Source organism: Pagrus major, chromosome 5 (assembly GCF_040436345.1).
Source record: "Pagrus major chromosome 5, Pma_NU_1.0".
In the NCBI taxonomy this organism is placed as follows: Eukaryota; Metazoa; Chordata; class Actinopteri; order Spariformes; family Sparidae; genus Pagrus; species Pagrus major.
In genome coordinates, this window is record NC_133219.1 from 36,612,135 (window position 1) to 36,627,132 (window position 14,998).

Here is a 14,998-nt window from a genome sequence, read left to right on the forward strand (position 1 = left end):
GATTAATGTATGCTTGGGTTGTTTTCTGAAGCAGGGGGCCGCTTATAAATCCACTGCTGATGTCAGGGGTTGGAGCGAGGGCTGGGCCGGGGAGGGGGATCTGAAGACAAGACAATAAGTGGGAGGGGGGGAGCACTTTGAAGTTAGATGGAGTTGTGGGGAAGCTTGGTGGCTCCGACGGCTACTCTTTCAAGACGACAAGCATTTTTTTCTCAACACAACCTTCCCCTAATTTCTTACCCCCTTACCAAATATACGAGACTGAGCCGATTCTAAGGCTTCCACGTGGTGACAGTGTGAACGCAGTTTGAACGGGAGGAGTCCAACTGAGCGCGAGCAGAGGGGAGGAGTGGTTACGTCAGAAAAGATTCAGCCCTGCACTGAGAGGGGACTACTGAGATGATGCCATGCACCAAGTTCATGCAAAAATATTAACTGTTGCAAAAACTAGAGAACACATGTATATTCCTTTAGAATGGATTGACGACATTATTAACGCAATAGCATATTACTCAATACTAAGGAATGCAACTGCGCACATGCACAGAAAATGTTTTTAACATAAAAAGGCTATATATATATGAAATATATGAAAATATATATAAATATATATATTTACTTAGAATGCTATGCACCCTTACTTGTCAAATGGGATTCTAGTTATGTTATGGATGTACTTTTAGCATCATACAGCTGTAGCTACCAAGAGACTGTTGAGTTCTGGGTAATGCCTGCAACCTGGGGATAAATAGGGGTCTTGTGGGTATTTTAACCTGTTTTGTTTGCTTTTTTTATTGTTATGGAGAGTCAAACATGAATTTAAAATATAAATGTAAAAGCCTTTTAATCCAATCAAATCCGAGGACATCTATTGACAATTTACTCTGTACACCAGCTCAACATTTACAAAATTAATAAAGAAATGAAATGTCTTTGTGTTTAGTGTGTATACTTTTGTGCGACAATTCACATGCATCCAACTATCAAAGGGCGTCACTCTGTGTTGAAGAGCGACGAGGTCATAAGGGCGCAGATGATGAAACATTTCTTGGTGAACTATGAGGTCGGCGTAGATAATTACTGCCTAACGTGGCAGCAAGATTCATTTCATCCCATTTATCATTTCTTGAGGCAACTTTTTTCGAGCACATGACTTTAAAAAGTGATGGTGACAAAATTTGTTATTTTAAAAAAGTGCTGAGGACATGTCTCCAGCGTCCCCAGTGTTTGTGACACCTACTGTATGCTAACTACTGATGATCATACCCAGATCTGAACACCTGGCCTCATCTTGTGCATACCGCTGAGCAGTCTCATGAAGATCATTACATCTTCTCAGACTTTCACCTCAAGCTCCCAAATATTACACATAATGGTCTCAAGCAGAGGTTCTCTTTAAACTCTGCGAGAGAACACATGCAGTAGAAAAAGACAAATTAAATTAAATTAATGTGGTGTGAAAAGTGTCTTTTCAAATCAATTTGGGATCTTAGTGCTTGAGATGAGCTGCATGGAGCCATTTTATTTATTATTTTCAGTTGTTTTTTTAATGTTTTAAAACAAGTCCCCAACTACTTCAGCTGTTTTGATGATTTTTGAGTCTCATTCCCAACAAAAACTGACGCTTTGGGGTGGCGGCCGACTCGTCCTGCCATCCCAAAGTGTCAGTTTTTGACGAGTTGGGAATGAGACTCAAAAAACAGCTTTTATTACAAACGGCACCTTTAAGAAAACGCTGCAACGCTGTTTTGTTGTGAAGCTCCAGAAATGCTCCAGACTACAAAACTCCACCTGACTCTCCACTGGCATGAGAGGGAGAGATGACATTTTTGGGTGAACTTATCAACTTTTATTCAATTGGTGGTAGTTTCTCTTGAAGTCATAAGAGTTGAACCTTTATCCTCATTAGATTACCCTCCAGATCATAGTTTTAATGATGACATGCACCCTAATGTGGGTTTGCAAATAAGATGTATTGTGATGATTATAACAGAGTTGTGCTGGAGCCTGTGCACATGCATTCACAGCCAGCAGGGGGCGGTACAGGCTCATGATCTCAGTCTCAGCAGTATTTCCCCCTGCAGCCTGTCTGTCTGCCTGTTTGTCTGTCTGAGCTGTTTGTGTGCATGAGAGAGTGAGTGCAAGAGGAGAGACGTGTGCTCAGGTCCTTTTTTAACAAAGAACCTGGACACTCGGTGTGTGTGTGTTGTAATGTGACGTGTTTAGATACTACCTATCATCATTTGCACTTATGAAAAAAGAGGTATTTATTTTTTTATTCATCCAGAAGTAGCCACTGTGTTTGAGCCCAAAGCAACATCTCGAGACAGGCGCGGTGTCGTGGCTTTTGTTGACTTTCTGCCCTGTTTTCACGTTGTTTAGTTTAGCTAGTTTTAGTTCATTATAGTTCAGACAAGATGTCCACTGATGTCCAGAAGACCACTGCCAAGGCCATCCCGTCGACCCGGAGGGTGACCATCAGCGACTCGGCGCACATGCCCCACGACTACTCCACGACTCCCGGAGGGACCCTGTTCAGCACGACCCCCGGCGGTACGACCCGTCGCTTTGCATCGTGTTAAACTTGTATGTGCCGAGGAGACTGTGCTGTGAGCCACCGGCCATAGACGACAGCCACACTCCTCTCCACGGTTGCACAGCTGGTTTTATCAGTGATGGCATGCCCGGGCTAACTCCATGAGGTCGTGCTGCTGTCAAACAAAACCAGCTGCTAGCTCTGCTTAAGCTAGCTGCTAATGCTAGATGGCGAATGTTTGGTTGCAAAGAGGGCAGGAGACGCTGAGGATGGCTCTGAAGTCATTGTGATTATGTGCAGGTGGTTGGTATACACTCGCACCACAGCTTTCTCAGTGTAAGACGTGTTTGTGGGTTTTTATTGTGGCTTTAATCAGCTGATCGAGACACGTTAGCGACATCTACAGGCCTCGGCTGCTAATGTTGCTAGTGGTGGCCTTACGTCACCGACAACTTAGCCGTGATTGGTGCTCTCCTGCGTGAACTAACCATCATTTTAAATGTTTGCGGGAGACTGTTTGAATGCACGTTTTATCTGCAGCACCTGGAATTATGATAAACAGAAGATATAAACAATAACAGCTTGCCCTCTTCTGATTGGTTCTCATTGGTCACGTGGTGGCTGTAGCGCCTCCCTCATTGGATGCTGTTGATGTATGTATGCACAGCTGATGTAACGCCCCTGAGACACACAACACATTTCTATTACAGTTTTGTTTAACATGAACAAAGTCTGATGCAGCCTTTTATGTACAGTGGCAATGTTTAAACTCTAAACTAGACCCGGGTTTTGATCTAAACGTAAGAACGTGGGTGAACACGCCAAATTCCGCCGCGCGGAGTGATGACGCGTTATCAACATCCGGTGGTGGCGCGTAAATGAAGAAGAAATTTGGGATGCGGTCTGTTAAGTACGTTTAGTACTGGACCCTGTGTTGGAGGCAGAGCCCCGTTCATTACTATGAAAGCTGCTCAGTGGTGTTTTGAAGACAACAAAGTTCGACTTCCCAGGTATGAAAATACCTGGATCGCCGACCTAGCCGGCTAACTTCCGGTTTAGCACCCGGCTAAATTGAAGGGGGATAAAAATAATTTACTCGTGCGGCTCTTCTAGACTTTCCAAATGTTATTGGACCGAATGGTTCAACTTATGATAGTGAAAGGAATCATTTCGCTGAGGTTGTGACGCTCAAAATAATTTATCCACCGTTTTATTGACGCTTTTTTCACAATGGGTCTGTTGTTGTTTTCTCTGCTGTTACAACTGTTTCCGGCGCATTCGTGACGTATAAGTGACGTAACGCTCTGCAAAATACATTGTATTACATCCTAAGGTGACGGAAAAGCTTGAAAATGCTTTTAAAAGTGCTTAAATTTGAAAACCTGTTTTATTTTTCTTCTTTTTTAGAGGTTTTAATGCAGATAAAGATGCTTTTAGTAATTATTAAATTTCCAGTAAAGTTTTTTTTTAAGTGCGTAGGTGTCATTTTAGATGATAAGGTTTATTGTTAAGCTGTGAAATAATCTGCCTTTGTTGCATATTTTTTGTCACACGTGTTGAATAACCACATTTGAGGGAGCATTGCAAAATATTTAATATATCGGAATTTTTCACCCCCAAATATTGGTGTCAGCATCTGCCCCAAAAAACTTGTATACCGAGAAGTACCAAATTAAAATGGACACCCTCTACACCTGCTGAATTTGATGATTGACGACTGAGCCAATGATGAGTTGAAGTGTGGTTGAAGCAGCTGATGGTCATCCTTCTCTTTTTCTTCTAAAAGGTACCAGGATCATCTACGACCGAAAGTTCCTGCTGGAGTGTCGTAGCTCTCCTGTGACCAAGACTCCTCCGAAAGGTCTGCCAGTCATTCCAGGGGTGACCAGTCCTCCCTCCGGAGACGCCAATGAGAAGACCCAAAATGGAGAGCTACTGAATAACAACAACATCACTGCACCTGAAGGCAGCAATACTGGTATGTTCACACCTAAGAGACGCATTACAAGGTGCCCCGAGCATTGCTTCTTCCAATCCAGATCGATATATCGAAATCCTAATGGCACGTCTGTGTCACCGTCTCTGTCCATGAGCAGCTCCTTTCTAAACAGTGCTTTGTTTTTATTAAAAAGAATAGATTGTTTTCCATTTAAATGTCTGGAACCATTGATAAAATAATATTTCCACTGAAGAGTTCAGTAATAAAATTGTCAAATCATATTTTAGTTGCTTTTTGTGAGTTGATATAAATGTAACTGATTGTGTTAAATGGACCTATGATGTAATTTCATATCAAATTGAATCAAAATCGTATTGTGGCAGACTTTGTGATATCTGCAAATATTGTACGGTTGTCCAAAGAATCAATATAATATCGTATCGTGATTAAACTTGCGATCTACACTCCTAGTTCCCATCCTTTAAAAAGTGAATCTCAGCTCCTTCACTCTGGTCGTCCAGATGCACTTTACCCATGTAAGCTTGTTTTAAACTGTTGACTGTGCGTGTTTGTGGAAGCTCTTCGTCATGAACTTTATACTGTGATGACACTTGTTTAATGTATTTTGTCTGGCTGTCCTCTGGACTTGTATTGCGGTGATGTCTTGTTTTTAACATTGGAATACTAAATCTGCACAACAAATTTATCCTTGGGGTGCTACTAAAGTAACCTTGAGACCCTGATGGATTGACTAAGTACCTACGCTAGAAGATTATTCTAAATTAAATCTAGTATTCTACTGTTAAAGATGAATCTCAGTGTGGCCAAACATGTGGTGATAAGCTTTTTTGTTTTCTTATTGAAGGTGATGACTCGCAGTTTGAAATGGACATCTAGGCGGTCCTGATGTCAGACCTACCAACAAGATGCTGTGAAGAGGGGCTCCGATTCTTTCCCCATCATCAATTCCACGAGGACAGAGGTTCGCCTTCAGTATCTCCGGTGTCTTAGTGTTTTCAAGTATGCCTTTATCAATCTCATTTGCCTGTTTTTGGCCAGAACAAATCTGTAATGAAACATTTCTGTCAGCCTCAAGGCTCAAACCCTGATTTATTTGTGACTAAGTGTGCCTTCATGTAGTGGCAACAAGTTTAAGGTCAACACTGAGAAGTGCTTAACACCAACAAAGCCTCATCCATAAGAACTGAGATGAATTCATGAAAAGAAAGATCAATATGGGAAAATAATAATGAGCTGAATTTATAACCATTCCAGAAGGTTTTGTCACTTGATGTGCTTTTATTTCCTGACACTTCTCCTCAGATATTGCCTTGAAATGTTCAAGATGCTGTATAATTTGTAGATCTTCACCTGAAGCGTCATTGAAAGAATGTAAAACCTAATTTTGTTGATCAAATTTTGAAACAGATTTTCACACGGTTTGTAGGGTGACAAAGCATTAAAGCAAACGCCATTAAAGCAAACAACACCCTGTGTTTTTAATTGCGGCTCTTGTATTTGACAGTGTGTATTCACCATTTTCTCCTTTTTGGTCCTGTTCTGTTAGTGGATTGACCTTTTACAGAAATGAGAGTAACGTCTTTATGTTCATCGGTTCACTGGTCTGAATACACTGGTACTGGTCTGAAAAGTAAAGATTTGATGACCACAGGTGAGCTGTCTGCAGTTCTAATGTTTTCTGATTTAAGTGAAATGCTAATACACGTCTTGAAATGATAAATCCTGACTCTGACAAGTTGCTCCAGCCTTGGCACTTCCTGCGCTCCCCTGATTCAGCACAAGTCATATCAGAGGAATTCCTCACGGAGCTCGCTGGCAGCTGATAACCTCAGTCAGCGGACTGTATAAAGAGAGGTCAATATACAACCGTACATAGCTCGGAGAAACTCCTACTCCCTCCTATTCCACTCCTGTTGCCCGAGTGTTGCTATGTTGATTCTGAAGTGACTTACCAGGCTGTAATGTGAGTTCATTGTATAAATATTTCCAAGTAATGGATGTTGCAGAACATCTCAGGCCCTGTTGCACTAAACTATTCAGTAGTATTTGGCAGCTGTGCTGAGTTGGTGTGTTTTCCAAGTCCCTCTGTTTGTTCTCATGTTGTGCACTCAGGTGGAATCAGACTATTAACACACAAATGAGAATAATCTTTATTTGTATGGTAATTAACAGGGTTACAAAGTGCTTAAAATACTATACGGATAAGTTAAAAGACAATTAGAACAACATAATGCACATTACACAACAACAAGACCAATAAAATAAAATGCAGAAAAAGTAAAAAAAATAATAAATCAGACAGCAGTCTGCAAAAACACCACACCGGGGCTGATGGTACCGAAACAGTGAGGGGAAACAATTTAAAACTCAATTATCTAGAAAAGGCTGGAATTTCATGTAGACCAAGCTGCTACCTTTAGAAATTAAAAAAGCTATTTTATAAAAATTTGGTTTTAATAGAAATTTTTGAAATTTAAAAAATCAGCAGAAAAATATTATTTTAACGAAAAAACATTAACCACTGAGTTCTGCGAACCATAATGATGTCACGTAGGCAGTGTTGTAAAAAGTGCCCAAAAGTCATACTTGGGTAAAGATATTGTGTTAAAATATTACTTATATACTGTATCGGCTGATTATCATATCTGATACTCAGCATTTTTCCCATAATTGAAATCAGTATTTTGTTTGTTTTTATCTGATTGCTGATAAATAAATACATTTAAAAATGCATGACCTTCTCTCTGACACAGCATGTAATCCGCAAAGTAACTAAAGTAATCATATAAATGAAGTGGAGTAAAAATACAGTATTTGCCTCCAAAATGAAGTTGAGTGGAAGAATAAAGTAGCAGAAAATGGAAATACCTCAGTACCTCAACATTGTACGTCAGTTACAAAAATAGAAATATCTAAAATGGATATAAAAAATCACAATATACATTATTAAACAATTATAAGTATTACAATGCCAATCAGTTACAGTGAGCCTGAAATAATTTCACAAAATATTATGTCCTGACTGACATTAAACTTGATTTTAAAATATTTTTCAATATCATCAATAAGCATGATACTCGTCAATTTTCCTACTACAATAAACATTATATTGCTGCGACTCATACTCACTGACAAAAGTATCACACATTTCAGGAATATAAAATCAAATTACACGAGCGTCCATCTGTAATTTAGCTGGTAAAATAAGAGTAGAGTTGCCCGACCACCAAACAGGAAAGTTTGTTCAGGATGGAGATGATGTGTGAGAACCGACACATGATTTGGAGGTGATGACGTCGCTCTCCTGCTACTGTGTGTTGTGTTTTGTGGCGGGTCAAGGTGCTGCCTGAGCTTCATTGCATTCATCGCTGTAAAACTCATGAGCATAAACGATAGATTTGATACTTTACTGTTGTTTAATTGAGCATTAAAAAAGCACATCATACCATTTGTGATAGTGTCAGCCTGTTACCTGGTTAACAGACTCATCAGGTGGTTAAAAACTGAAAGCGACCAGAGGAAGTTAGTCTGGTCTTGTCTTGTGGATTGAACAGTTTCAGTCGATCAGTTCCAGTCCACCCTGTCCGTCCTCCACGGTAGCTTCAGCATCCAGACGTTGACTCCATCGCATTGCTCTCTGTTTGTTTGGGGTCTAAAAGTCTCCCCTTGTCACCTCTGCTTCCTGACACCACCCCTCCGCCCCCTCCCCAAAGTAAACAAATGCTACTGCTCAGTGCTCCATCCTTCAGTATCCTTTATGTGTCGCTCCACTCAGCCTGCCTGTTTGATCACAATCAACAAAAGAAGCCCGGCCAGGAGGAGGGACACTAATGACCTCTGATGATGTGTGCGCTGTAATAGGCCCCAAAGATGTGGATTGGAGGTGAGGAAGGCAAATACACTAAGATGTTAGCTGGGCACAAGTCACAGAAGACAAGTGGGATTAACATGCAGGAGAGTATCTACGAGCAGGTTGAGCCTCTGAGGAGCGCTTTTTGGGGTTTTTGTGTGTGTTTCATTTTTGTGCAAAGGCTACTGCTGAGAGAGCCAATGGAAATCACTCCAAATGAAGCCCTGAATATTTATATTTTACATATTTATATACCACTAAATTTATAGCACTGAAATATTTTTATTTGAAAACCATCTATCTGAATTTATGTGGTTTCCTCTTTATGAGCTCCTCTTTTAAATGTTTCAGTGGTTCAACCTGTGCAATTTCAGACTTTACAATAATAAACAATATAAACAAAACTTTATATCCAGTTAGGGGTGTTGCCATACTGCAGTATTCACGATAACTGTGATATTAAAAAAAAAGTAAATATTGATGTGTTAATAATTCACATAATTTCATCAGAATAATCCTGCGATGATGTTTGACCTTGTGCATCTGGTTGCCTTTTCACTAGTAACTAAGTAGAGAGTATTTTTTACAGTTATGGTGACAGACTGTCTCCTCTTTGCACTCGTGTTTTGGGGGTCATTTATAAGCAAAAAAGAGGAAAAACACAGTTAATAAAATTAAAAATAGATTTGATTTGAGTTTTTTTCCCAAATTTTTTATATATATATAATATAACGATCAATATCGTTATCGTGAATTGAGATTTGTGATTTAAGTGTTCATAAATACCCGATAGTCAATAAACATAATGCATCACAATCATGTCAAAATAAAATATTTTAATATATTTTCATACTGTATTTACAAAATATACATTATAGCGTATAAATAGATAAAAACATATAACAAATTATATAATGGAGCTTTTGTGTATTTTGTGTAAATTTTCTAATAACATCTGAACATTAATATATAAAGACACAAAACAGAAACAGTTGAATTAAAGTTAAAGGTGATGCTCCGTCGATGGTTTGCTCTTGCGACTGGCCCTCAGTGACAGCCGCACTCTTCAACAATCATCTCCTCGTGGTGCCGCAGGGCCAGATCATCGTTCTCGAAGTACAGCATGGAGAGCGGGCTGAGGCGGGTCGGCACGCAGGATGGGCAGGACCCTCTTTCTGGATGGTGATGTCGCAAGAGGCTCTGAAAAAGATATGAATAAATCACGTGAAAAACTATATAAAACGTGTGATTCTTCAAGATTCTTAAGCATTAAATGTCAAGTTATCATCTTACCTGCATGTACGCGTGGTTGGTGGGATGGAAGGACCCGTCCAGTGGTGTGGGACAGTCTCCCTCACAGCGATATGCATTGTAGCGCTTAGGGTGGATGATCCACTCGTCCCAGCCGATGAGCTCAAAGTCCACCCACATGTCCACCCTCCGACACAGCGGCCTCTGTGCCGGCTCTGCTGCCGGTGCAGCGGTGGGCGAAGCGCCGTCAGTCACCCTCATCTTCTCCACCCTGTTCCTTTTGTGGCGTCTGCTGTGACTGTCACTGCTGCCTCTGTCCATGGTCACATACTTGGAGTTCTCCACAGTACGAATGAGGCTGTACGCTACATGGCCCTCCTTGGGCAGATTATGTTTGGAGAAGATGATCATCATGACTCGGTTCGTGGTTGAATGGTGTATTTTTCTTTGCCTCAATCCCAAATTCTTGAAGAGAGACTCTCCTTCGTCTCCAGCACCGCTCCCAGTGTCCATGTCAGGCTCTCCTGAGGCCTCCTGGCTCCACACTCCATCTCCCTGGTACAGCCAGTATTTTAACAGGGCTGTCACATTAAAAACCTTCCAGGAAGACTTGGAGCTGCTGGGTGAAGTGGCAAAGCTCCCCAGGAAAAGGTGCTCATCCTGACATGACGTGCTGTGCTGGTCACAGCTCTGCTTTCTGGAGTGATACAAATCCACAGTGGCCCGCTTCAAGCCGGAGAAAGCTGGCAGTCTGATCCGAAGTTCTGCCAGCTGGACGAGCTCGCTGGTGGAGATGGACGACATGTCAAACGTGACTGTCCACCGTTCGCCCACTTGATGACAACCTAAGAATAAGAGAAAACATTTAAACTCAAATTCACACACAACACAGCAGCAGTCAGCAGTCTGAGTGATTCAGGACAAACCAGATCCCTGGACAAATGTCAAAACAGTGGAGTGGGAGGGTGAACAGGACAGGATGTGTATTGAACCCCCCTGTGCAAGGACGTCTGAGGGCTAATATACACACCCTCTCACATAAAACAGAGAAAGCCTTTAAAGTCGAATAAGCATTTTGACACTTGCTGGGTTGTAAAGAGGGAGGGGCTGATAACACAGATAATGCACCAACCAGAGAGCTGCAGCAGCAGGACAGGGCACAGTCAGGAGAAACCAACATACACAGAACATAACTATAACACACTTTATATCCAGTGAAGTAAAAAAACAAAACATGATCACTTGTTTACTCACCTCTGGCCATCAGACTTAGGACTGAGTCAGAACGGTGCGTTGACGGGTTGTCTGCTTGCGTCGTGATGGCGTTGACAGCTACTGACGGGAAGGATTCAGCCATCCTGAAGGTGCGGTACAGCTGCATCATGTACAGAGGGTATCTGCTGCGATGATTCACTGACAGATTTCTCAATGCTAGACTGGCCTCGAGGCCTGCGTGATATCTGAGCCCCTGAGTGGAGAAAGAAAAAACTCCAGAAGAGCAGAAGAGGAATGTGCAGAAAACTGTCAGGACCTTAGCTTCCATTTTCACTAAAAATTCACAAAAATCTTCTCCAGCAATAATGAGAGAGAAGGAAAGATCTCCTTCGTTCGTTCCTTCCTCCAGCTGGTTTCAGGCTGAAATGATGCTATGTGCAGACGGAGCTCCAGCCAGGCCCCTTTATAGTGGACAGCTGCCCTTTGATGACCCCTGACCACTCCAGGCATCTGAACAGCCCCTCTGATCATCAGAGCACATCAGAGGGGCTGAAAAAAGAAAACATTTAGCCAAGGTCATTGTCCCGTCGACCCGCCTGGCCTTTCACATTCATTCAGGAGCCCGATCCTTTAGACATGGAAATATCCATTAACAAATAATACTGTAAGCGCTGCACGGCCATTAGCTCCTTTCTGTTTGACAGTGTTTAAAAAGTAGCAAAAGTCATATTGAATATTAATCTAAAAAGTTAAGATACTCTTAAAATATTACTAGATGCAAGTCAGAGGTAGGAAGTAACTAAGTACTAATACTTTGTTACTGTACTTAATCAGATTTTTCAGGTATCTGTACTCTGAGTGTTTATTTTTCTGACAACTTTTTAACACAAATATCTGTACTTTATAATCCTGACAGTTTCAAAACAGCCTCCTTATTTTAGTTTTAATGAATTTGAGGGGAATTATTGGTTATTTTTTATTTTCACAACATCACAACACTATTTCTGAATCAGTCTGGTGCATTTACGAACAGCTCGGACAAATCCTACCGATTCTGTTTAATAGTTTAACAGTCTTTGAATTATGTTAATATGACGCAAGGTTCAGTTTGCTTTGCACAGAAATGGTCGGTAGAAATATCCTTCAGAAGGATAGGATAAGTATACTTTTTTTGTGTCGAGCCAAGTGAAAAAACCTTTTTTTCATGGGTGAATTTTTTTTTCATGTCGAGCCGAGTGAAACATTTTTTTTCTTGGGTGACAATTTTTTTTTCCATGTGTTGAGCCGAGTGAAAAAAAAATTCTTTCATGGGTGAAATTTTTTTTTTGCACAGTCGTGTCCACTGCAGCGATTTCATACACACAAACTACATGAAAACTAAAATCGTATTTGGTGAAACATGCACAGTAGGCTATTCATTCTTTAACGCTTTTTGATTTAATCTTGGATTTCTACTATCGATTATGATTACTGGATCAGTTAGTTACCAAAGAGTCCGGCCCTCTCCGCTGTGCTCCATGACAGGGAATGACGGCACAGCGCTCAATGGGAAAATAGTGATTTAAGATTTGTCCCTTTAGGTCCATATAAAACTTTTTTTTCATGGGTGAAATTTTTTTTTCGTGCGTCGAGCCGAGTGAAAAAAATTAGGACGAGGACAGTGAAAATTCATGCATCCATCAGCATTACGCACCAGTGTCAGCACAGTATTTATTTGTTTACAGCAATCAGGCTGACTGCTTCACGTGCCAAAATTATGCGCAACAATCAGTGGTATCCCTCAGCCTGGGATATCGTTGAAAATGGAAGTTTGATAGGTGAACACTATTTATTCATTGAAGTGTAGTTACGGTGAACTTGGCCTGCATCATGATTAGGACTCACAATGAGGATATGGACTGTAACGATTCTGTGAGAGCTGTCACTGACTTTATTTACAGGCTTTCAGAAATCATACAATCCATATTCGCATGTGGTGAGGATGATCCAGATGAGTTGACTGGAGAAGGCAGAGTGTGTGTGCGAGGACTGCGTTGTCTCCAGTGCGCTCTGTGTGCTGTCTCCAGTGTGTGGTGTGCACCTGACAGCACAGCTGTGTCCACTGCAGCGAATATTTTTCAATCGGCTCGACACATGAAAAAAAAATAATTTCACCCGTGAAAAAAAATAATTTCACCCGTGAAAAAGAAAATTTCACTCGTGAAAAAAAAATATTTTTCACCCATGAAAAAAAAATATTTTTCACCCATGAAAAAAATAGATATTTTTCACCCGTGAAAAAAAATAATTTTTCACCCGTGAAAAAAAAGTATTTTTCACCCGTGAAAAAAAAGTATTTTTCACCCGTGAAAAAAAATATATATTTTTCACCCATGAAAAAAAAAAAAAATTTTCACCCGTGAAAAAAAAAAAAAATTTTCACCCGTGAAAAAAATTTTTTCATGAGAAACTTTTCTCGTGAGCACGGGAAACGTTTAAGTGGAGAAGGCAGATTGTGTGTGCGGAGACTGTGCTGTCTCCAGTGTGCGGTGTGCGCCTGACAGCACAGCCGTGTCCACTGCAGTGAATATTTTTCAATCGGCTCGACACATGAAAAAAAATACTTTTCACCTGTGAAAAAAAATATTTTTCACCCGTGAAAGATATTTTTTTTCACGTGAGCATGACAAACGTTTAAGCGGAGAAGGCAAAGTGTGCGTTGTCTCCAGTGCGCTCTGTGCGCTGCCTCCAGTGCGCAGTGTGCACCTGACAGCACAGCCGTGTCCACTGCAGCGAATATTTTTCAATCGGCTCGACACATGAAAGAAACATTTTTTCATCCGTGAAATAAGATATTTTTCACCCGTGAAAAGACGTTTTTCACCCGTGAAAAGACATTTTTCACCCGTGAAAAGACATTTTTCACCCATGAAAAAAGACATTTTTCACCCGTGAAGACATTTTTCACCCGTGAAAAGACATTTTTCACCCATGAAAAAAGACATTTTTCACCTGTGAAGACATTTTTCACCCGTGAAAAGACATTTTTCACCCGTGAAAAGACATTTTTCACCCATGAAAAAAGACATTTTTCACCTGTGAAGACATTTTTCACCCGTGAAAAGACATTTTTCACCCGTGAAAAAAGACATTTTTCAACCGTGAAAAAAGACATTTTTCAACCGTGAAAAAAGATGTTTTCACCTGCGAAAAAAAAAAAATTTTCACCCGTGAAAAATAGTTTTTTTCACGTGAGCATGAGAAACGTTTAAGCAGAGAAGGCAGAGTGTGCATTGTCTCCAGTGCGCAGTGTGCACCTGACAGCACAGCCGTGTCCACTGCAGCGAATATTTTTCACTCAGCCCGACACATGAAAAAAACATTTTTTCACCCATGAAAAAAAATATCTTTCACCCATGAAAAAAATATATTTTCCCCAGTGTGCTGTCATGGGTTTTCATGGGTGAAATTGTTTTTTTTTCGTGTCGAGCCGAGTAAAAAAAATTAGGACGAGGACAGTGAAAATCCATGCATCCATCAGCATTACACACCAGTGTCAGCGCAGTATTTATTTGTTTACAGCAATCAGACTGACTGCTTCACGTGCCCAAATTATGTGCGACAATCAGTGGTATCCCTCAGCCTTGGATATCGTTGAAAATGGAAGTTTGATAGGTGAACACTATTCATTCATTGAAGTGTAGTTACGGTGAACTCGGCCTGCATCATGATTAGGACTCACAATAAGGATATGGAGTGTAACGATTCTGTGAGAGCTGTCACTGACTTTATTTACAGGCTTTCAGAAATCATACAATCCATATTCGCATGTGGTGAGGATGATCCAGATGAGCTGACTGGAGAAGGCAGAGTGTGTGTGCGAGGACTGCGTTGTCTCCAGTGCACTCTGTGTGCTGCCTCCAGTGTGTGGTGTGCACCTGACAGCACAGCTGTGTCCACTGCAGCGAATATTTTTCACTCGGCTCGACACATGAAAAAAAACATTTTTTCACCCGTGAAAAAAAAAATATTTTTCACCCGTGAAAAAAAAATATTTTTCACCCGTGAAAAAAAAATATTTTTCACCCGTGAAAAAAAATATTTTTCACCTGTGAAAAAAAATATTTTTCATGAGAAACTTTTCTCATGAGCACAAGAAATGTATAAGTGGAGAAGGCAGAGTGTGTGTGCGGAGACTGCGCTGTCT

At 40.8% G+C, this 14,998-nt stretch overlaps 2 protein-coding genes across 3 annotated transcripts; one reads left to right on the forward strand and one right to left on the reverse strand.

The window, feature by feature from the left end:
* Nucleotides 1-2,108: 2,108 nt before the first annotated feature.
* On the forward strand, nucleotides 2,109-5,962 carry LOC140996571 (eukaryotic translation initiation factor 4E-binding protein 1-like). 2 transcript variants are annotated; one of them, XM_073467006.1, is made up of 4 exons: nucleotides 2,109-2,263; nucleotides 2,383-2,553; nucleotides 4,323-4,514; nucleotides 5,341-5,962. In XM_073467006.1, the coding sequence occupies exons 2-4, from the start codon at nucleotides 2,418-2,420 to the stop codon at nucleotides 5,370-5,372; spliced, it is 360 nt and encodes a 119-aa protein (XP_073323107.1). In that variant the 5' UTR covers nucleotides 2,109-2,263; nucleotides 2,383-2,417; the 3' UTR covers nucleotides 5,373-5,962. The 2 variants fall into 2 exon arrangements, with proteins under 2 accessions (XP_073323107.1, XP_073323106.1); XM_073467005.1 differs by having other exon boundaries at nucleotides 2,110-2,553.
* Nucleotides 5,963-9,393: 3,431 nt separating this feature from the next.
* On the reverse strand, nucleotides 9,394-11,140 carry spaw (southpaw). The gene is made up of 3 exons (XM_073467245.1): nucleotides 10,852-11,140; nucleotides 9,640-10,442; nucleotides 9,394-9,546 (listed from the first exon to the last, which is right to left on the reverse strand). Exons 1-3 carry the CDS (start codon nucleotides 11,138-11,140, stop codon nucleotides 9,394-9,396), a joined length of 1,245 nt encoding a protein of 414 aa, XP_073323346.1.
* Nucleotides 11,141-14,998: the final 3,858 nt, after the last annotated feature.

Coding starts and splice junctions, on each gene's coding strand:
- spaw (XM_073467245.1), bottom strand. CDS start 11,140: ATGGAAGCTAAGGTCCTGACAGTTTTCTGCACATTCCTCTTCTGCTCT. Junction 10,443..10,851: donor CCTAAGTCTGATGGCCAGAG/GTGAGTAAACAA, acceptor TCTTATTCTTAG/GTTGTCATCAAGTGGGCGAA. Junction 9,547..9,639: donor CCAACCACGCGTACATGCAG/GTAAGATGATAA, acceptor TATCTTTTTCAG/AGCCTCTTGCGACATCACCA.
- LOC140996571 (XM_073467006.1), top strand. CDS start 2,418: ATGTCCACTGATGTCCAGAAGACCACTGCCAAGGCCATCCCGTCGACC. Junction 2,554..4,322: donor GTTCAGCACGACCCCCGGCG/GTACGACCCGTC, acceptor TTCTTCTAAAAG/GTACCAGGATCATCTACGAC. Junction 4,515..5,340: donor ACCTGAAGGCAGCAATACTG/GTATGTTCACAC, acceptor TTCTTATTGAAG/GTGATGACTCGCAGTTTGAA.